Source organism: Mobula birostris, chromosome 15, assembly GCF_030028105.1.
Source record: "Mobula birostris isolate sMobBir1 chromosome 15, sMobBir1.hap1, whole genome shotgun sequence".
NCBI classification, from domain to species: Eukaryota; Metazoa; Chordata; class Chondrichthyes; order Myliobatiformes; family Myliobatidae; genus Mobula; species Mobula birostris.
The window spans coordinates 53,295,258-53,319,497 of NC_092384.1; the positions used below are offsets into that span (position 1 = coordinate 53,295,258).

The 24,240-nt window shown below is 38.8% G+C and overlaps 1 protein-coding gene across 2 annotated transcripts in view; it reads left to right on the plus strand.

Moving 5' to 3' along the window:
- wwp2 (WW domain containing E3 ubiquitin protein ligase 2) overlaps nt 1-14,939 on the plus strand; it is a 188,889-nt gene extending 173,950 nt beyond the window's left edge. For both annotated transcript variants that reach the window (XM_072279818.1, XM_072279817.1), the window contains exons 21-24: nt 1,586-1,690; nt 4,858-4,954; nt 5,278-5,350; nt 10,761-14,939. In XM_072279818.1, coding sequence (XP_072135919.1) covers nt 1,586-1,690; nt 4,858-4,954; nt 5,278-5,350; nt 10,761-10,860 — 375 coding nt within the window. In that variant the 3' untranslated portion in view covers nt 10,861-14,939. The remainder of the gene's footprint in view (nt 1-1,585; nt 1,691-4,857; nt 4,955-5,277; nt 5,351-10,760) is intronic.
- Nucleotides 14,940-24,240: the final 9,301 nt, after the last annotated feature.

A 24,240-nucleotide genomic window follows, 5' to 3' on the forward strand; every position in this document is an offset into this window, starting at 1 on the left:
GGTGCTCCGGTTTCCTCCCACCTTCTAAAGACGGACTGGTTGGTAGGTTAATTGGTCATTGTATCCGGTGATTAGGCCAGGGTTAAACCGGGGATTGTTGGGTGGTGTGGCTGGATGGGCCTACCTAGCACTGTATCTCAATAAAAAAATGCACACCAGTCAATTAGGTTTCTTCTCTTACTTTGCTGTCACTATTAGGTTTTCAATCATGTTTAAACAAGCATATACTGATTAAAATTGATGCTGCGTTTCTGTAAAGTGTAGGCAGAGTTACAGATATACTGTATGTTACAGTTTTAAAACATTTCAATGCAAAGTTATTTAAGTGTAGATCCATTAGGCTGGAATTTTCTGTAGAGAGACAACCTAGACATTGTATCTGGTAGTACGCCTGTTCTATCAGTGCCTATTTATCTACAGATCTTCCAAGTTCATTGATATAGTCTAAGAAAACGTATAAATCTTTTAATAATTAGTGTGAACAAATCAGGCCCTGAAAATCACTGAATTCATGCATAATTTTCTTTTCAAGTGAAAATTTGAGGCACCTGATATTATTGGGTGTCCAGTTTCAGATGACATCTTCCAGCTGGAGAAAAGCTTGGAGGAGCTGGACCAGTGTCAAGGTTCACGTTGTCATCTGTATCTATGTGCGAAAGCAGAGCAGAATCAAGCCTCACAATTCTCAATAACAGTGCACATCTGAACTGTTCTTGTTTTCACCCTTACTGGCACAGATAATCTGTATGTTTCTTTTACTGAGGTATTTGTATGAAATGTTATTCAAATTAGATGATTTACATGATATTTTAAATCTTTTCTCTCATTCCTGGCTGTGTCCATTTCTTGTTAAGATGTAACACTACTACATCCCATATATTATAGTTCCTTTTAATTTTACATTCCTCAGTTTAATTGTAATACTGTTTTATTTTGTAGAATTTTCCCCTCATGTATTATTTGTTCTACCGCCTTTTTTTTTTGCAATTAATGAATAAATTCAATTCCCATCACTTTTACCTTTCCCACTTACTCCTTATTCAGAGTTTTTTGTTTACTTTCATATTGTGTTCCAAACACAATCGATTTCCAAGTACTTTTAATGTACTGTCCATATTTCTCAACAGAACTGTTCTTAATAACATATTGCTATTATAAATGGTTGAATTTACTTAATATGCTTTTTTAAAAAAGTTCTGTTCTTTCATCGTTAGCTATTCAAGATCAACATCAAAGCAATTGTTAATCAATAAGGCTGATTTGTAATCCACAATTTCCTCTTATTGTGATTTTAAGATAAATCAGCATGTCACATTTGAAACACCACCCCATGTGTTAATAATAACATGCTTAATAAGTTGTTTGAATTAAATAGATATGATTAATGAGTTTCAGTTGTGTTAGAGTAAATAGTTATGTGTGTAGTTAAGCACAAGTAATATTAAAATTGTTAGTTATTTTGTAATAAATAAAATATACAAAACTCAAAGCATTAAAATGCATAAAATCTTTGTACCATAACAATATCCAATTATTCAACAATTGTGTTTCATCAGAGATGGCAATTTTTTTTCCCTACTTACAGCTAATGCTATGTGGAATGCAAGAAATTGACTTATCTGACTGGCAGAAGAACACCATCTATCGTCATTATACAAAGAATAGCAAGCCAATCCAGTGGTTCTGGCAGGTGAGTTATCCTAACCATGTCAGACCAAAAAGGACTGACAATTTATTTTGTATAGGTCAGTGTTAGAACAGCTGCTGGCAAGCTGTTTGTAAGGATCATCAAAGCAAGCTTACACTATCATAACTTAAGTCAGTGCCCTTTGTTGCTGAGGAATTTAGAGAATTGAATTGTTCCACAATTTTGCTCATTTTCCTGTGATACCAGCTGACATCTCCTGAGCATCTTGTCTAGATATTCCATGCAGATTTAACTTCCCTTAGTTGTTTCTTTTCCCCACAGGTAAGTTGACCAGTTAGGCACATCTTTTAAAATGTTTAGTAGCAGCATGCAAATTTAAACCCAGAATATCAGAAAACCTGCAAACCTTGAGAGCAGCAACATTTATGGAGGACTACAGGAGAGCAGTACAATATGAGATTTGGGCAAATTAAATATCAACTCAAAAATTAGTAAAAATGTAAAGATGTGTCCCAAAAGGAATATTGTACTTCATGAAACACAATATCAGCTAATGGTTATATTTCAGAGAAACTAGCTGCAAACATAAATGAAGCTTATTTTTTTTGGAATCCTTGCACAGAGTGGTTGCTTTGTGTAATAACTGGCAAGTCCATAACTTCCCAGATCACGGATAATGTTAAACAGTCTGTTGTTTATGTTTTTAGCATACAGCCAACCTAAATACTATTCTGAAAGAATGATTAATGCATAAATTGTTCTTAATTTTTAAATTACACTCATTCGCCGTGTATCAGTACACTTATCAATAGGTAATGCATTTTGAAAATTGTAATTCCAGACATTACAGATGCCAGTGTGGAGTGGGATTGTGGGGGCAGGGGTGTAGATCAGAGTTCCAGATAAGTTGCTTAATTATAGAACTTAGAACATAGAATAGTACAGCACAATACAGGCCCTTCAGCCCACAATGTTGTGCCGACCCTTAAACCCTGCCTCCAATATAACCCCCCACCTTAAATTCCTCCATATACCTGTCTAGTAGTCTCTTAAATTTCACTAGTGTATCTGCCTCCACCACTGACTCAGGTAGTGCAGTCCACGCACCAACCACTCTCTGAGTAAAAAACCTTCCTCTAATATCCCCCTTGAACTTCCCACCCCTTACCTTAAAGCCATGTCCTCTTGTATTGAGCAGTGGTGTCCTGGGGAAGAGGCGCTGGCTGTCCACTCTATCTATTCCTCTTAATATCTTGTATACCTCTATCATGCCTCCTCTCATCCTCCTTCTCTCCAAAGAGTAAAGCCCTAGCTTCCTTAATCTCTGATCATAATGCATACTCTCTAAACCAGGCAGCATCCTGGTAAATCTTCTTTGTACCCTTTCCAATGCTTCCACATCCTTCCTATAGTGAGGCGACCAGAATTGGACACAGTACTCCAAGTGTGGCCTAACCAGAGTATTATAGAGCTGCATAATTACCCCGCGACTCTTAAACTCTATCCCTCGACTTGTGAAAGCTAACACTCAATAAACTTTCTTAACTACCCTATCTACTTGTGAGGCAACTTTCAAGGATCTGTGGACATGTACCCCCAGTTACCTCTGCTCCTCCACACTTCCAAGTATCCTGCCATTTACTTTGTATTCTGCGTTGGAGTTTGTCCTTCCAAAGTGTACCACCTCACACTTCTCCGGGTTGAACTTCATCTGCCACTTCTCAGCCCACTTCTGCATCCTGTCAATGTCTCTCTGCAATCTTCGACAATCCTCTACACTATCCACAACACCACCAACCTTTGTGTCATCTGCAAACTTGCCAACCCACCCTTCTACCCCCACATCCAGGTCGTTAATAAAAATCACGAAAAGTAGAGGTCCCAGAACCGATCCTTGTGGGACACCACTAGTCACAATCCTCCAATCTGAATGTACTCCCTCCACCATGACCCTCTGCTTTCTGCAGGCAAGCCAATTCTGAATCCACCTGGCCAAACTCCCCTGGGTCCCATGCCTTCTAACTTTCTGAATAAGCCTACCGTGTGGAACCTTGTCAAATGCCTTACTGAAATCCGTGTAGATCACATCCACTGCACATTGTCTCGCACAACATCTTCTGTAGGATTTGAGTTTAATCTTTTCTTATGCTGCTGATCTGCTTTTACATTTGAACAATGCATTTACTAAAAGATTCGTACTAAATGATTCAAATGTTTACTTTTTTTTATCAGATTTCAGAAAAAATTTGTGATTATTTTGCCAGGACTAGAGAGTCTCTGTTATAGGAAGAGTTTGGCCAGGTGAAGTCTTTAATCCTTGGAATAGAGGAGAGTGAGTGGTGACCTTATAGAAGTGTTTAAAATTAGCAGAGGCATGGATAATGTGGAAGCTAACAGTCCTTTTCCTAGGGTAAGGGAGTCTAAAACTAGGGGGTATAGGTTTAAGGTGAGAGGGAAAATATTTAATAGGGTCCTGAGGGGCAACCTTTTCAAGTGGAGCGTGGTGTGTATATGGAATAAGTTGCAAGAGGAAGAGTTTGAGGAAGAGTTTTTTTTTTCTCTTTTATTTTAAAATAAAATGATGTTATTCTCTAGAGGGAATATTTCTTTAATTTTCTTTGGAAACTAGATTTATTGCACTATATGTTTAAGTACCTGGTTATTTTCATAATCCTAGACATTTCAACAGTTGTCAAAGAATTATCTTTGGTATACAATAATTAAGGAATTGTTGTAACAGTTATAAGATTGGGAACATAATTCTAACTATATGCTTGTTAATCTAATTAAATTATAATGAAAATTACAAGTTATGAATTGAGGAAGATGGCTATTTTCTATTGCTGTTTAGTATTTGGAACTGTGGCTAAATGTATTAAATCTAATTTAGATATTACAGTTCAGTTACTTAAGCACAGTTTTGTAATTGACTTTTAAAATAAAAAAGTAAACTGCAGATGCTGGAAAACCTGAAATAAAATTAACTGGACCAGGCTGCATCAAGTACCATTTTCTGTTTTTTGTATGACCTTGATAAAATTTCAGTAAGTGGGACTTGACCAGCATCAGGTAAAGCTAGCAGATCTTTCAAAACCTCTGGTGATAAAATGCAAATAGAGATGATAATTATGCAGATAATTTGCTATGAATATGAAGCCATTATTGAATATGTGTGGTTACTTCCATCCTTTGTTGATCTCTGTAATCAGGTTGTAAAAGACATGGACAATGAGAAAAGGATCAGATTGTTGCAGTTTGTCACTGGCACATGTCGCCTGCCGGTTGGGGGCTTTGCCGAGTTAATAGGTAAGAAATTAGGTTACAGTTTCCAGTTTTACTTTATGTTTTAAAAAAAAACACAAAACATTGTTACCAGTAGCCCTGCATCAAGATTGTAACCATCCGACTTCTTATCTCAATTTTTATTATATTAAGACATTTAGTGCTCTTTAATCATTTAATACTCCAACAACCTGGGGTTTATCTTGATCTCTGCTGGTGTTTTGTGTCGGTACAGCCATGACTTAGACTTAGTCAGGAATCAAGCAAAATAGATGTGTCTTTGATAATCTGACATTGAAATATATTGATATAATTATGATATTCAAACAACATATATTTTACTTCAGGGAGCAATGGGCCTCAAAAATTCTGCATCGATAAGGTTGGGAAGGATAGTTGGCTTCCAAGAAGTCACACTTGGTAAGTAATATTGAGTTGATCTTGAGAAATATTTTTATGGATGATAAGATTGTTTGACAATGCACATCCTAAAACACCTGAAGCTTACAGTTTATTTGGTGAACTGGATGACTGTGTCAATTTTATCCATCAATGAGCTGTTCGTGGAGGTATTAATATATCTCACCACGACAATAGTAGAAACACTATCACTGACTGAACTCGCAGAGTCTTGAAGAACAGAAATGCCAGAATTGGCCTCTGTCAGTTAGCAAGTTAACTATCGTAAAACAGTAGAGCACAGTACAGGGCCCTTTGACCTACTGTACATTGATTGTCGATTGTACTCCACAATCAATGTAACCCTTCCCTCCTACACAGCCTTTCCCCTTAAATCCATGTGCCTATCTAATAATCTTTTAAATGTCCTGATTGTGTCAGCCTCTATCACCACTTCCAGCAGTGTATTCCAGGCACCTACCGCTCTCTGTGTAAAAATAAATAAATAAAACTGATCTCTGACACCTTCCCTAAACTTTCCTCCACTCACTTTAAATTGACGTCCTCTGGTGTTGTCCATGGCTACTCTGGGGAGAAAGGTACTGGCTGTCTCTTATATACCTCATATACAGCTCTATCAAGTTACCTCTCATCCATCTTTGCTGCAAAGAGAAAAGCACTGACTCACACAACCTTTCCTTATAAGACATTCTCTAATCCAAGCAGCGCCCTGGTAAATCCTCTCTAAAGCTTCCATATGCTTCCTATAATGAGGGGACCAGAACTGATCACAATATTATAATTGTGGTCTAACCACTGAGCTGCAGCATTACCTCACAGCTCTTGAACTTAGTCCCCTGACTAATGAAAGCCTGCACACCATACATCTTCCTAAACACCCTATCAAGTTGTGTGACAACTTCGAAGGATCTGTGGACTTTAGACCCCAAAATCTCTATGTTCCTCCACACTGCTAAAAATGCTTCTATTAACCTTGTACTCTGCCTTTGCATTCTCTCTATATCCCAATGTAACCTATGACACCTGTATAGTCCACACCACCACCAACCTTCAGGCCATCTGCCAACTAACCTTAACCTTCCACTTCCTTATTCAAGTCATTGATATAAATTACAAAGAGATGGGGTCAAGAAGAGCCCCTGTGGAACACCATTATACATCAACCTCCAGGCAGACTACACTTCATCTACTTTCACACTCTGCCTTCTTGTGGGCAAGGCAATTCTGAATCCAAGCAACGAAGTTTCCATGCATCGTTGAGAACCGTGTCAAACAGCTTACTGAAATCCATATGCACCAATTACGACACTCTTACTTCATCAATTTGTTTCATCACCTTCTCAAAAAACTCAAATCAGGTTTGTGGGGCATGATCAGCCCCTCACAGAGCCATGATGACTATCCCTAATCAGACTATGCTTTTCAAAATGCTTGCAATTCCTGTCACTAAGAATCTTCTGCATTAGTTTGCCCATCACTGACGTAAGACTCACTGGCCTTTATTTCTTAATATTATCCCTAATACCTTTCTTGAACAAAGGAATACATTTGCCATCCTCCAATCCTCTGGTACCACTGCTGTGGCTGGGAGGATGCAGAGATCATTGTCAGTGTCCTAGCAATCTCATCCTTTACTTCCCTTAGTAACTGGGGTGGATTCCAACCAGTCCCGGAGATTTCCCTGTCCTAAACTTCCAAAACGGCTTCTTTCTTAACCTTGACAAAGTCCAGCACATTAGATTATTCTACGATGACCTCTTATTGGTCAAGGTTCTTCTCCTTGATATACACTGAAGGACCCCTCTCCATCATCTCCTCCATCTCCAGACACAGAATGCCCCTTTATCCTTTATCCCTGAGTGGTTCTACCTTCATTCCAGTCATCCTCCTGTCCTTCATGTATGCGTAGAATGCCTGTGGTTTTCTGAATACTACTATCCAGGGCCTTCTCATGACCCTTCTAGCTCTTCTAAGTCCTTTCATAAGCTTCTTCCTGACTCCCTTTTCTGATTTTTGTGTCCTAAACCTTAAGTGTGCCCCTTTCTTCTTCTTTACTAAATGTTCCACCTCTTTTGTCAACCATGTTTTCTTCAATGTCCCATCTTTTCCCCCTGTCATTGGAACAGTGTTGTACAGAACCCCAAGCAAATGTTCCCTAAACAACTTCCACGTTTGCATTGTACATTTCCCTGAGTGTATCTGTTCCCAATTTACACTCCCAAGTTCTCGTGTAATACCATTGTAATTAACCCTGCCCTCAATTAAATACTTTTCCATATTGCCTGTTCCTGTCCTTGTACAATGCTATGCTAAGGTCAGGGAGTGTGGTCACAGGTTCCAAAATATTTATCCATTGAGAGTTCAGTCACGTGACCAGGATCACTGCCTAGTACTAGATCCATTATGGCCTCTTCTCTAGTTCTGTCTGCAGACATTTTCAGGAGCACTTCGTGGATATATATATAAAAAAATTCTGCCCCACCTAAACCTTTTGCACTAAGGAGGTGCGCAATCTTATTCTTAATGCTTCTTGCATTAGAATAAACACAGTTCAACCCATCCAAATGACTGCATTTATGCCCTACCCACTGCCAATCCTTCCTCACACTCTGCACATTGCATCTACCTTTATACCAAATGCTCCGTCATCTGACCTAACACTCTGGTTCCCATCCTCTTACTGTAAAGCCTCCCCAGTAGCTCTAGCAAACATGCCCATGAGGGCATTGGTCCCTCCCAAGTTAAGAAGGGATGCTTCTGTTCTCGGGGTTAAGGAATTAAGGTAGGCCATTGAGCTGATAGGTAAATGCTAAGTGGAACTTGATACAAAGAGCAATATGAGAGATATAGTTTTCAATGAGCTGAAGTTTATAGAGTTTAGAATTGAAAATTGACTGATAAAACTTTGAGACAGCGGTGGTGTCTGAAAAGAGGATGCTGTCTAAGTTGCATGCCATCTTGGACAATGTCTCCCATCCACTACATAATGTACTGGACGGGCACAGGAGTACATTCAGCCAGAGACTCATTCCACCGAGATGCAACACAGAGCGTCATAGGAAGTCATTCCTGCCTGTGGCCATCAAACTTTACAACTCCTCCCTTGGAGGGTCAGACACCCTGAGCCAGTAGGCTGGTCCTGGACTTATTTCCCGGCATAATTTACATATTACTATTTAACTATTTATGGTTTTATTACTATTTATTATTTATGGTGCAACTGTAATGAAAACCAATTTCCCCTGGGGTCAATAAAGTATGACTATGACTATGTTTGGAGGCAGATGATGCAAACTGAGAGTTTCTGTGAATGGTCTATGTTAAGAAATGGAAACAGATAGATCTCATGAAGGAAAAGAAACAGAATGAAAAGCACAGATCGGTTTAACTAAACTGCAAACTGCCCAAGTGGCAATGAAGATTACCGGTCTGTAGTTCAGGATTTCAGCACCTCAGTGTCTTGCCTAGATATTCAACGCAGAGTGCGGACTAAAACGAAATATTCCAGTCATTCAATTGAAACTGACTGTGAGCTTCATTGTTTTGTAATATTTATAAGTTCTATAGATTGTACTAAAATGCTGTTATTTTAAACTAAGTATGTCTAAGTTTTACACAGTTGTGCACGCATTTGATGTACAGCTGCTCCTTAAAGGGTAATAGAATAAAAGTCTTGGAATACTTTTAAGACAGATGTAGGGAGATAATTGATAAGCAGTGAAGTGAAAGGTTATTGGTGTTGAGAGGAATGTAGATTTGAGATGACATTCAGATCAGCCAGACAAGACTGGAAGGGCTGAATGGTCTTGCTTGCTCCTGACTTGTATGTTTGATTGCATTAATATTTCTGCCATTACAAGGAATGGCAAGTTTTTGTAGTGATTACTAGTGCAGTACATCAGTATAGTAAATCCTGTGTTTGATCAAAATGGTTAAAATTTTAATATTCAGTTTTACAGTGTTTCTAAAGAAACACTAATGAATGCTGGAATCTTCAGTGCTCTCATTGTTCACTGTTCTCCAAATTTCCTGAATGTTTTTAACTGGCTTCACTTCAGATGTAGGTTTATGTCCCCAGCTGGACAGTTAGTAATGAGTTTTCAATTTATTCACTTGATTGCCAAAAGACCCACTAATATTAGAGTAATAAAACTGTTAAATGTCAGAAGCAACTTTATTCATTTAATGTTAACACCCTCTCTTGCTATGCACAATTTAAAAATTAACAAATAAACACCTTCTTTTTGCCTCATAATCTGATTCTTTTATTATTTTTAACCATTATTCCCACTTTCCCAAAGTAAATTGAACAGATATCTATTGCAGGTTTTTTTTTTCCTGGCTACTCCCATTTTGTAGCTGGAAACAGCTGTCAAGTCTGTGTTTGCCAGGGATAAAAACTGACTTCAAAGATGAAGTTATGTTCATAAAGACTTAAGTTATAAAACTGTTTCAATTGCAGTACAACTTAGAACTTCATGCGTGGCCAACTTGTTAAAATTATCGCTAGACAATCACACAGCTCCAACTCCCACAAAACGAAGATCATATTTTCTTCCCCTTCTTTTGTTTTATTTATTTATGGGTTCCAGCTACTATTAGCAAGCTGATTTTTTTTTTGTCCGTTCTTTAATTGCCCTTGAACTAATTTGTCGTGTCAGGGTTTAGTTTGGAGCAACAAACAGGGATGCGAGAATTATCATTGCGTATGTGCCAGATTTCCTTTCCAAAGAGACATCAGTGTACCAGATGCCTTTTTTTGCAACAGCCTGATGATTTCATGAACACACCTACTGGCACAAGTTTTTATTTTGAATTTATTTATTTAACTGAATTTAAATTCCTCAGTTGATGTGGTGGGCTTTCATATCTAGAGATCAGTTCTCCAAGCTACTGAGTGCAGTCACTGTGATGCATTCACTTTGTTACTGTAACCCTAGTTCATTATTTGACAAGATATATGCAAACAGCTCAATCATTAATTGCTCTTAACTATTTTTGACTCAAGTGATAATTTTCTATTTTCTTTACCTCCTGTTAAAATCATCAAAATTGCAGCTGAATTGATGAAAGCTGATATTTTGACAAACTCTTCAAGTTCTTTGCAGTTCAGCTGTATTGTTTTGTTCTTTACCTGTTCTTGAGGAAGATTTGACCTAGAGAATTAATTTTTAAGAAAACAATATTGTTTAAAAAATAATTTCCTGTTCACAAAAATATGTACAAGTTTAGAATGTGTAATATAAGATCATCACTGGTGTTGAGAAAGTTAATAAATTAGCTGTGATTGAACGGCAGAGCAGACTTGAGGGGCTGAATGGCTTAATTCTACTCCTATGTCTTATGGTCTTAATAATGAAAAATGAAATATGATTGAAGTAAGTGAATAGTGCTGTCTTTTTTTTTGCAGCTTCAATCGTCTAGACCTCCCTCCTTACAAGAGTTATGAGCAACTAAAGGAGAAGTTACTGTATGCTATTGAAGAAACAGAAGGCTTTGGTCAAGAGTAATAAATGCTTGCAGCTTCAGAGGAAACATTGAATAAGGAAGCCTCATTAGACATTCAGAAGACCATGTGTACCATGAAGGACTTGTTAACTTTACTTCCATATTTCCCTTTAATTGATCTTCAAAAATGCTTTTTCATTGGTTAGCACTCAGTAAGTGTAATGAATAACATATAACATTGCATTCATAATTGAAATGCATGGTCCTTTCTCTGAATCTATCATAGGCTTATGTAAAAATGAACTGTGACTTATTGTCCATTACAGCTCAACAAAGCTCTTCCACCTCTGTCTGTTTCTGGCAAGTCTCTCAAGGTTTCCCCAGCTTTGCATCAGGTTTTTCAACTAGATTCTACAACTTGCAGCACATTGTCCTTGAGTGGCTCCATTTTCACTGGTTTTTGGGTACTCATCTTTTGCTATTCTAATGTGGAATCATCTTTCTTCTGAAGCACATAGCCCAATAGTTCACAGTTCTCTCAGTGACTATGGTCCTTTTGACATCTTGGCTGCACTGTAAAATCAGGTCTTGGTTAATATTGTACTGGGCCAAAAGGTATGGAGGCAGGCTGTACAAATGGGTCAGTTTGGACATGTAAAACTCCATTATTCCCCAGCACTCTGCCCCACAGCGAAGTACTGATAAATGTCCTTGGCAATGGGTATTGTAGTTTGATGCTCTTCAGACTACATTTGAGCTTTTGAAGATATTCCTGATATTTTTGTGATCTTTCTAGAATATCTTTGCTTGTTCCACCATCCTATCAGATGGTACTGTCCAAGTATGTGAATGTTTCTGCATTACAAGTAACAATTCCACATCCATACTGATGATGGTGCATCATTCTTAAGGTCGTAATGTATTTTATTCAGTTAATTTTTAGTCTCATTTGCTGGTTGAATGTAAGTTGTTTCTTTCATGCATGTGCTGTTGGGACACGTGAAGGGACACTGAGGTGATCTGCGGAGATTTCGAGGAATGTGAAGGATGTCCATCCAGTATCTCTTGACATATCTTCTGTTGTATGTCACTCTGCACTGGCAGTATTGAGGAGAATTTCGGGCACTGGGTCTGATTTGTCTTCAAAGCTGATCAGCACCTCATGTGAAGTTAACTTAGTTAATTTGATTATACAACCAAGGATCCCATCTACCCTGGTCCACACGGTAGTCCTGTAAATGTTGTTAAAGTATTCTCAGAGTCTGTGGAACCTATGCAGGGATGCTGTTGCTGTCTGAGCCTAGATCTGTTATATTTTGTAGATTAATGATATGGTCTGTGCTCTTTCTAAACACTGGCTCATTCTCTACTGGATACCAATTACTTCTGATATGTGCTGGAATGTGATCTTATATGTCGTCTTAATAGGCACTGATGAAAGTGTAATATCATACCAGTTAACGTAAACATTAAATGTTTGCTTCTTCATCCCATTGGTTCACTCATTTGCACCTTTTCAATTTTTCAGACTGATGTTTGAAAACTGGGCCTAGGGGCAGGTACTGCTTATTAAGCATTTATTTTGAGCAATTTACTAACTGTATCAGGAGTTTCCCCATTTTTTTTAAAAGAATACATTATCACAATATGATCTTTTCTGTTGCTGAGGAGTGTCATTTGCTGCTTGCCATTGATAAAACATTGAGACAGTAGATGGTTTCATGTTAGGTACAGGTAGCTATACGCACAGTTTGTGCTGCCAGGCTATCAGTATAGTGTTTGTCCACTGTTACATGGTGTTTGATCTCTCAGTATGTCTTGCTGTACTGCTCAATGCACTTGACCTTTAACCTGTGGGATTTTATGTTAAGAACCTTTCCCTTCAGGGCTCGTACTTGGTGAAACCTACTCTTCTGTTTGCAGTCTGACCAGACTTGGCTGCTGTTTGTTGATCATTGATATTTTGTGCCATTTCTCGATACTGTCCTGCCTTTTCAACATGGACTGCATGCTGCTAAAACCTGTTGTTCTACAGCAGTACGAAAGGCTTTTGTATTTCTGGGAACATTAGTTTGTTGACATCATAATGTTGTGTGTTTCTTGTACAGTAGACTAGAATTTCATGGTACAGAGACAGTGTTCATCATTCCCACTCCCCCATCTCTGCTTTGCTGTTCTTCGCAACCTTGACAAGTTTTAGGTCAAGCAGGGCATTCTTACTAAATTAATGTGACAGAATTTGTCGTTTGCTTCTTTGAGATGTTGTCTGTCGTCCCATCAGGTATGCAGCAGAGTTTCTCCCAATGCTGTTGTTAACCTTCCTGATTCTGTTATGTATTGTCACCAACACCTTAGGTGTGATTTCTCATCTGCCATCTTTCCTGTTTTGGACATTATCCATATTTTCCTGAAAAAAAACAATTGTCTCTTGTATTTTTTTCTGGGTGTCAAGAGCTCTGTCTTCATGCAAGTAGTTTCCTTTTTACTTTTATCCCTGGCAATCACACAAATCTTTGACCATTGCACAACCCTGGAGGACCAAGGTGTTTGTTTGTCTGGACTATCTTTAAAGCAAATAGGCACAGTTTAACCTCCCAGAGACAACAAACATCTTGCAGGCATAGACCATGGGAATCATTAGGGAGATGCCATAGCAAGCCATAGAAACCAGAGGTGACTTTTGTTCTTAAGCATTTTTCTCTTTTAGTAGGTAATGTCACATTAATGTATTAATTGAGTTTTCAACAAGCCCACAGAGACTAACTGGATAATGTCCAAGTTATGAAAAAATAATCTAAAACTCAAGCAGATGTGTGAATAATGAAGAAACTGTTTATCACAAGAATGAATGTAAAACATTTCTTCAGAATCAACAATAATTGCAATTGTGATTTTTCTACTTTTTTTAGTTAATTTGTGTATTTTTTTTAAAGTAAGTACTTATAACTATGAGACAATGTGCAGAATAAATTACAGGTTTGTAATTTGCTTTGACACACAAGGATGATTCATGAAGACCAGCAGCAGATGTTGTATTTCTGGCACAGTGCTTAGAAACTTTTACAAGCACACTTATACAAGCAATTATCCAACATTGTTGCCTTTTAAAAATACATATATTACATTTTATTATAGCATCAGCTTGCAGAACTTGATAGACATTTTCTCTCAATATTCCACTAATTAGTTAAAATACTTTATTGTTTTTATTTTCAGCAATGAATTGTGGGACCAGTTACAGGTGAAGGTTAATTTAATAAACCATATCATGAAATTGTTTATTGGGCAATCACATTTTGAAATCATGGTTTTTCAAAATTATATTTCATTAGAAGTGGTAGATGTGATGGCAGAAGAGGATTACTGAGATCAGTTTAAGACTCATACTTAATAACATTCTCAATGTTTAGTCTGTATTTCTAACCATTTGAGAAATGTGATGGCTGTGGCATCTAAAGATAAAACTGAGTAAATTTTATTTCTAATTTTTCCAAACTTAGAAATAAGTTTTGTTAATATATTATTAAAAATTAGCCAATAAAAGACTGGCTTAGTTTTACCTTTTGGCTCAGCTCTGCTAGATTAACTTTGCACTCTTTAGTAAAAAAAAATTCAGTATTTTAATTAAATCTATTGTATAATCAAATAAAGCAGAACAAAATCTCTTGTAAAATGACTATTTTTATCAAAATAGAGAAACTATTGTGTAAAAAAAAAGTGTATATTTGTTTTCCTGAAATAATAGCAAAGATCATAAAAGTTTTATGAATGTAATTGTTGATGTATGTTCCAAATATGTGGTCAACGTTTCGTGCTATTTTTAGCGATACAAGAATGAAGTGTGGTGCAAGAGTCACTATGCTGAGCCTGTATATTAGTTAATTACTGACTTTCAGGAGACAATGATTTCTGATTTGAGGTTTACACAATATCTCTAGCTTTTGAATTGATGTTGTGATATAAGTTTGAATTTTAAGCAAGAATTGTAATATTGTTGATTATTTTTGAATCAAAATGAATTGATTATTGATTAAAAAATTGAAGCTTTTTAAAATTATAAATGATAATTGATTTGAAATATTGCAAAGTAAAATCAGTTTTTGAGGAAATATTGTGAGTTTGTCTAATAAAAAATAAAGATTTCAACATTGCATCTCAGATATATGTTTTCAATTTTTAGTGCGAAGTGTCACTTTTGGACTGGTAGAGAACTACTGTGATTTCAATATTTTATAATAGAAACAGTTCTGGATTTAGCCTATGTATATTAATTATATTTTTAAAATATAATTATAATTATTTTATATTTGAATTGTATTTTAATCAAAGATGAAATAGGAAAACATCCCCTATCAAAAATGTAATAGTTGGCACTGATTGTATTCAAGAGTTTCACGCTTACTGTATTAAATTCGTTGATAAGTAACAGACAATAGATGGGAGCAAAGGTGTGATCTAATACTTCTGGATGTTTAAAAGGCCTTCAATGAAATGCGGCATATTGGACTTGCAATCAAGGTTGGAGTCATACAGAATCCAGGGAATTGTCTAGTGAGTTGGAGGGGCAAAGGGATCTGGGGATACAAATTCATAATAGATAGAAATAGTAATGCAGTTTAATATGGCCATTAACTTGTAACTAAACTACTTCTGGATTCATTTTCAGAAGACAGATAAAAGGCAGAGAGGTTATGTTAAACTTGTACAGAACATTTTGCTATGCTACGCTCAGAATACCTGGCATTGTTCTTGAACTAGTAAAGAATAAACAATTGACATTTTGGGCAAATACTGGAAAAGGTGAGGGAGAAAGCCGAAATAAGAAGTGTGTGTGTGTGGGGGGGGGTGAGTGTAATCTGTCTTCTTCCCCCTTCCTTTCCAGTTCTGAAGGATCTCAGCCTGGAATGTCATTTCTTTATTCCTTTCCATAGATGTTGCCTGCCCTGCTGAGTTCCTCCAGCAATTGTGTGTGTAACTGTGGATTTCCAACATCTGCAGGATCTCTTGTGTTTGTGATTGTGGGGTACTGCTGTGTAATAGCAGGGCTAACTTACTGTGTCTCAAACACAGGTCTTTCTCCCAGTGGACACTGAGTGACTGCTCTGCCCCCCACATTATGGTAAGACCTGTTTATCCATTACATGCTCAGTCTGGGCCAGTCAGTAAGACATGAGATGGTGTGATATTCATTTAGCTCTGGTATTTTGAATCTGGAAGTGATCACTGAGTTTGTTGATGATTAGCAGAAGGGATTTATATTCGAGCAGGAGACTGCCTCGTGCTCAGGTGAGAGCAGGAAAAGTCTTAAGGACATATAACAGTGCGGTACAGTATAGATCCTTCAGCTCATGATGTTGTGCCAACTCTTTCAAACTACTCTCAGTTCAATCTAATTCTTCCCTCACACATGGCCTTCCAAGTTTCTTTCATCTTATCCCATATCTCACTCTACTGCAGCAAAAATGTGCTGAGACACATACAGAATTCTTATACTCACATACGTTTTCTCTTTCTCACATTTTTTTCTTTCTTTCCTCTCTCACGTACACACATTCTTATACCTCTATCTCTCTCACACATACACATCTCTCTCTCTCTCACACACACACACTCTGTCTCAATCACTCTCACTCATTGTGATACGCACACATTTCTCTCTCTCTGTCTCTCTCTCTCACTCACTCACGCACATATACCTCGAGGACCTCAACCTCAGTAGGTTCGGTAGGTAATGAGATTAAGTCAAAGTGAATTTATTATTAAAGATACTTCCCTGAGATTAATTTCTTGCAGGCATTTACATGAAAATATAGAAATACAGTAGAATTTATGAGAAACATATGTATTCAAAGCTCCTGTATCTCTTCCCTGATAGTAGTAGTGAGAAGAGAGCATGGCCAGGATGGTGAGGTCCTTGATGGATACTGTGGTGGTTCTCTTTGTGGATGTGCTGGGTGATTGGTGAGAGCAATGAATAATGAGATAAGGTAACACACACAAAATGCCGGAGGAACTCAGCAAGTCAGGAAGCATCTCTGGAGAAGAATAAACGGTTGATGTTTTGGACTGAGACATTTCAGGTGAGATAAAGGTCTCAGAGCATTGATAATGAATAGAGCAACACACAAAATGCTGGAGGAACTCAGTAGATCAGGCCGTGTCTATGAAGAACAGAAATGTGTGCCACCAACTTCTGCTGAACAGTGTCCTTGGATTGTTTGTGCCAGGAGAGAAACATTGACTGCTTATTTCCCTCCATAGATGCTGCCTGACTTGTGTAGTTCCTCCAGTACTTTATGTGTGTTGCTCCAGGTTTCCAGCATCTACAGAATTTCTTAAATTTTTCAAAGATGACACCTTGCATTGCTCTGCTGTGATCCATTAATTTGAAGCTTTAGTTGACATATTATGAAGAAAGGGGGACAGAGGGAAACGAAAAGACTCCTGTGGATGAAAGACCAAAAGAGATAGGAACAGAATCCATTTGGCCCATCAAATCTACCCTGCCATTCCATCATAACTGATTTATTATCCCTCTCAACTCCATTCTCCATAACCTTTGACATCATTATTAAAGAAGAACCTATTAACCTCTGTTCTAAATATACCCAATGACCTGGTCTCCACAGTCATCTGTTGCAATGAATCCCTTCAATTCACCGACCTCTAGTGAAAGAAATTCCTCCTCATCTCTGTTCCAGAGGGATGTCCCTCCATTCTGAGGATGTGGCCTTTGGTCCTAGACTACACCACTATAGGAGACATCCTCTCCACATCCACTCTTCTAAGCCTTTCAATATTCAGTGGAGTTCAATGATTGGCATGAAAGGACAAGTATGAACAACTGGGCTGAATGGTCTGAGAGATATGGGTAAACTCCAGTAATTGGTGAGAGGCGGCAGATTAACAAAATGGACTCTGTCCTTTGGGGAAAGAAACAAATACATGTATTAAATTTATTTCAAATCCCATGGAGCATGTGGAGACCTTCCAATATCCAGGCAGTCTTTTTTTTTCTCTTTTTCTTCCTTTTCTTTTAGGTAGGGGTATGTATTGGGGGAAGAGTTAAGGGAATGGGGGAGGGAAGTTATTATTATTTCATGTAATCAAATTTGAAAATTGAATTAAAAAAATTATTTTTAAAAATAAAAGAAAAACAAAATGGACTCTCAGACACTCCTTAATCACTCCGTCTGAGAAAGTGGGACAATTTCAGGTTGTCCCAAGAAGCAAAACAGCCAACGAAGAAATCAGATAATGAACAGAACTGTGTGTCACTGACTTCTGGTGAGTAGTGTCCATGGATTCTTTGTGCCAGGAGGGAAGGAAGAATCTTCCAAGGAAGTTGCATTCAAACTTCCATTTGCTGCCTTTGTCTTTCTAGCTGCTGTTTTTGGCTTCCTCCAGGGGCCTGCAGTTTTGGATCCTCCATGGAAAGTTGGCAGCCTGGTTCCCACAGCAACAGGAACTTAGCCTTTCAAGAAATATTCCTTCCTTCCCAGTGTTACACCTTTAATGCGGTAAAGGCCCTGGAAAATTAGATGTTATCAGACTGGGGAAAGGATATCAGAAAGAGTAAGGGAGAGTCAGAGGGGGAGGGAAGAAAAGAGAGAGATACAGGGAGTTAAAAAGAGAGAGAATGTGTGTGAGGCCCAATTGAGTAGTGGTTGGCATAATTGCTTTACAGTGCCACGAACATTCTTTGGGTTCAATACCCACCACTGTGTATAAGGAATTTGTACGCTCCCTCCATGATCGTGTGGGTTTCCTCAGGGTGCTCTGGTTTCCTCCCACATTCCCAAGACTTTGGAGTTGGGGTGAGTATGCTATAATGGAATCCAAAGCTTGGCGACACTTGCAGGCTGCCTCCAGCACAATCCTCTGATTGTGTTGGTTGTTGACATAAACATCACAATTCACTGAATGTTTCAATGAAGACAGGACAAATAGAGTTAGTCTTTGTGATTCTATAGCTGTATTGGAGAAAACAGTACAGATTGTCTTCCTCCACTCTTTAAGAATGTCACTCCACTCTTTAAGAAAGGAAGGATGCAGAAGAAAGGAAATTATAGACCAGTTAGCTTAACCTCAGTGGTTGGGAAGACGTTGGAGTTGATTGTTAAGGATGAGGTTTTGGGATACATGGAGGCACATGATAAAATAAGCCGTAGTCAGCATGGTATCACAGGGAAGATACTACCATAGATAGAGTATTGGCTGATTGCCAGGAGGCAAAGAGTGGGATTAAAGGGAACTTTTTCTGATTCACTGCCAGTGACTCGTGTTTTCCACAGTTGGTATTCTTTTTACGTTATATGTCAATGATTTTGATGATGGAATTTGATGGCACTGTGGCCAAGCTAGCAAACAATATAAAGATAGGTTGAGGGGCAGGTAGTGTTGAGGAAGAAAAGAGGCTGCAGAAGGACTCAGACAGATGAGGAGAACGGTTAGAGAGTGGCAGATGGAATACAGTCATGCACTTTTGTAGAAGGAATAAAAGCATAGAGTATTTTCTAAACATGGAGAAAACACAAAAAACTGAGGTGCAAAGGGACTTTGGAGTCCTTGTGCAGGATTTCCTAAGGGTTAACTTGCAGACTGAGTTGATGGTGAGGAAGGCGAATGTAACGTTAGCATTCATTTTGAGAGGACTAGAATATACAAACAGGGACGTAATGCTGAAGCTTTATAAGGCATTGGTAAGGCCTGACTTGGAATATCGTGAGTGGTTTTGGACCCTTAATCTAAGAAAGGATGTGCTGAGATGGGAGTTGGTTCACAAGGAGGTGCACAAAAATGATCCTGGGATTGAAAGGCTTATCATTTGGGGAGTGTTTGATGACTCTGAGCCTGTACTCACTGGAATTTAGAAGTATGAAGGGGGATCTCATTGAAACCTATCGAACATTAAAAAGCCTCAATAGAGTAGATGTGGCGAGGACGTTTCCTATAGTGGAGGGGTCTAGAACCAGAGGGCACAACCACAGAATAGAGGGACATCCATTTAGAATGGAGAAGAGGAGGGACATCTTTAGCCAAAGGGTAGTGAATCTGTTAAATATGTTGCTAGAGATGGCTGTGGTGGCCAGGTCTTTGAGTGTATTTAAAGAGGAGGTTGATAGATTTTTGATGTCAGTGTGTGAAAGGCTGTGGGGAGAAGGCAGGAGAGGGAACTGGATCAGCCATGATCAAATGGTGAAGCAGACTCGATGGGCCAAATGGCCTAATTCTGCTCCAATGTTTTATGGTCTTATGATCTAAAGCCTCACCAGATGAATTCTCCAATCTCAAACAACAGGAATTCTGCACATGCTGGAAATTCAAGCAACACACATCAAAGTTGCTGGTGAACGCAGCAGGCCAGGCAGCATCTGTAGGAAGAGGTGCAGTCGACGTTTCAGGCCGAGACCCTTCGTCAGGACTAACTGCACCTCTTCCTACAGATGCTGCCTGGCCTGCTGCGTTCACCAGCAACTTTGATGTGTGTTGCTTGAATTCTCCAATCTGTTGAAAAACAACAAACAACGTCAGGCTTTCATTTTCCACCTACGATGCCAGGTTTTGACTAATTAGTACAGTATTTGTATTTGACTTTTTTAGGGTTTTATGTAAAGATATAAAAACAATTAGCATGTTGTCTTGTTTTGTGTGTTAGACTTTCATCAGTGACGATCTTGACAAACTCATCATTTCTCTGCTGTTTCATGATCAGTAGACATTTTATCTTTAAAATTTTTTTAAATCTTCAGAAATGTAATGCCGTGCATTTTCTTAAAATTCTACAACCAGCCTGCTGAATATTAACAATTACTTTCAATTTTCAGTTCGTTGTGATTGATCTTTCTTTGTCTCGTGATCGACAGACCATGAAGTAGCATGTGTTCTCTCCAACGCTGATAAATCCACACTTTCAGTACATGCTTGAGAACTTTATTTTTCCCTTTATACAGTGTTTCTATTTTCCAATAACTTCTGTTCATTACATATGTGAGGTCAATTCTCAGAACTGTCTGCGGTGCACAGACCTGTGCATCGCCTGGGAACCGGCCCAGTGCCTTGTGGAATTTTCTATTTGTGACGTCATGTCAGTATTCAAAAAATCTTGGACTTTGGATTTTCAGGTAAGGGGTGCTCAATCTTATAGTATAAGATAATCTTACTGACGACTCACATGTCTGCGTTTTCAAATATTTCACAATTTACTGTGGTTGGTTTATTCTGACTAACTATCGCATTAAAAAATATACTGTTTCTATACTGGAGTTCGAAGTAATTCTGTTATGGTTGGGTGGTAGCTGTGCTGATAAAATTGTGGGCACCTGCGTAGTGCCTTCAGAACCATGTCCTGGAGTTGAGTTCTGAATTGCAAATATACATCATGTTCCATCAGTCACTGGGTAATGGTGATGTTGTTCCAGAGTAGATTGAACCAAGGTGAAGCAGAGTGTCAGACAGCAAGTGAATTGCGGAGGTAATACAGAGAAACAAAAAATAAAGTTAAGGTGACTAGAAGGTTTTTATTGCAACTAATTGGATGTACGTTATTTTTGATAACCAAATGCTGAAATGAGAAGAGCTTCAATATTAAAACCCAGCAAAGGTAATATCTCAGTTTTAGTAATTTGCTTTTCTCTAAGTTTAAATCTTTAACGTAATCCTTAAATTACATTTTGCCCACGATAATGCTCCGTCTTTCATTCATACATTCTGGCCTCCTGAGTAACCCAGTAGGCTGGACCAAACAAGATTTTCCACCCTCAAAAACATTAGCAGCACACTACTTAAACAAAGGAGCCCAATTCTTCCCCCTCCCTACCAACTCCCAAACAGCCACAATCATCCTATCAGAGAAATTCCTTTTGTTCCCATTGTCTTCCCATATCTTTTCTGTGAGCTAGCCTAACTTGTTTCTTACTCCGCTCCATAGATGCTGCCTGACCAGCATCTTGTGTTTGTTACTCTGGATTTCTGCAGAATCGCTTGTGTTTATAATTCTTCTCTCTTTCGCAGTTCTGGAGAAGGGTCCCAGATCTGAAATATTAACCATTTTCCTTTCTAAAGTGGTTTGCTTATCTGCTTTTCCAGTAGTTTTGTTTTTATTTCAGATCTTTTTTGTTATTATCATGAATATACAGTACATCACCACTATTGTAAGTTGGATAAGAATGTGGTTTGTTACAAGAGATTTGGTTTCTATCTTTCCTAACCCCGTAAATCCGAAACAAGCATAGACTTTCTTTTCAGAAAAGAACTGCTGAGTTGCAGCATTCCCAAGTGAAGGTTTAGATCATTATTTAATGGATCATTACGTAGTTATTCTAACTCTGGACCTCTGAAGCTGGTCAATCAGATGATATCCCATTGTTTTACACTTTGATAATTCTCAATTACATCTTTAGTTTGAGCGATGTTTCAACAGTGTTTTACAACAATATACCCTACATCTGACCTCTTTGTTGAATGAAGTCACAGTCATAGTCATACTTTATTGATCCCGGGGGAAATTGGTTTTCGTTACAGTTGCACCATAAGTAATAGTAATAGAACCATAAATAGTTAAATAGTAATATGTAAATTATGCTAGTGAATTATGAAATAAGTCCAGGACCAGCCTATTGGCTCAGAGTGTCTGACCCTCCAAGGGAGGAGTTGTAAAGTTTGATGGCCACAGGCAGGAATGACTTCCTATGACGCTCTGTGCTGCATCTCGGTGGAATGAGTCTCTGGCTGAATGTACTCCTGTGCCCAACCAGTACATTATGTAGTGGATGGGAGACATTGTCCAAGATGGCATGTAACTTGGACAGCATCCTCTTTTCAGACACCACTGTCAGAGAGACCAGTTCCATCCCCACAACATCACTGGCCTTACGAATGAGTTTGCTGATTCTGTTGGTGTCTGCTACCCTCAGCCTGCTGCCCCAGTACACAACAGCAAACATGATAGCACTGGCCACCACAGACTCGTAGAACATCCTCAGCATCGTCTGGCAGATGTTAAAGGACCTCAGTCTCCTCAGGAAATAGAGACGGCTCTGACTCTTCTTGTAGACAGTCTCAGTGTTCTTTGACCAGTCCAGTTTATTGTCAATTCGTATCCCCAGGTATTTGTAATCCTCCACCATGTCCACACTGACCCCCTGGATGGAAACAGGGGTCACCGGTACCTTACCTCTCCTCAGGTCTACCACCAGCTCCTTAATCTTTTTCACATTATGCTGCAGATAATTCTGCTCACACCATGTGACAGTTTCCTACCGTATTCTGCTCACACCATGTGACAATGTTTCCTACCGTAGCCCTGTACTCAGCCTCATTTCCCTTGCTGGGTAATATAAGTGAGTAATATTCTGCCACTTTACTAAATAGTTTGCAAATAAAATTTTCATACTTGGCCTTTGGTGAGACAGATATCCATGGAACCTGCCTGGTTTTCACAATGAAGTCAAGTAAATTAAAATTATGGGTTTTTAGGTGGAAAGAAGTCAGCCCCGTCATACTGTTGTTAAAAATTGAAATTCGGGCCGGCTGGCGGCGCAATGACATCGGCGCTGGACCTGGGAGCGTATGTTCCCAAGTTCGAAACCAATTGGGTCCGCTCCCGAGTACGCTTTTCATCCGTGCCGGCTTGAGTGTTGAGATCGTAGCTCGACCTCGTAAAATAAAGGGAAAAATACGCGAAAATGTCCGTGTGAGGAGTGGCGCGCCACACTGTCTCCAGTCACTCTCTCGTTCCGCGCCTTGTATAAGCCATGAAAAAGACATCACGGACGCACGCATGCACACACAGACGCACATGGAATGGGGAAGCGGGGTGGTGATGGTGAAAAAGCGAGTATAATCTTAAAATTCGAGCTTGGCTGTTTGGAAATGAGATCTGGAAATAAGTTGCAAACATTGTTTCACAGAAATCTGGAATTCCCTTGCCTGAAAGGCTGTAAATGCTGGGCCAGTTGAAGTTTTCAAGGCTAGGACGGATATACAGTATTTTTGTTCAGCAAATGTATTAAGGCAGAAAGCAGCAAAACCAAGTAAAACAGTGAAGGTAATGAACTGTGATCAAATAAAGGAGCTAGGTGCCGATGCCCTTCCTGTAAAAATAGGATATTTATACTGGCTTCACCTGCCTCAACTCTTACTGCGTTGTTACTCCTTCTGCACCTGAGCCAGAAAGATGTGGCACTTCACTCCGCAGTGAGGGTGTGCTGCAGCTGCTCCCTTCGGTTTTCTGGATCGATGTAAAAGACGTCATGGCATTACTCTGAAGACAAGTTAGGGAGTTATCTCCTACGACCTGACCGGCTTCTCCCTCTCAGTTATCAGGCTACCTAATCGTTACTACATTCCTGCTTGCAGTGTGCTAATGGATATCTCTTACTAACTCTTTCTTCAGTTAGTCCTGACGAAGGGTCTCGGCCTGAAACGTCGACTGTACCTCT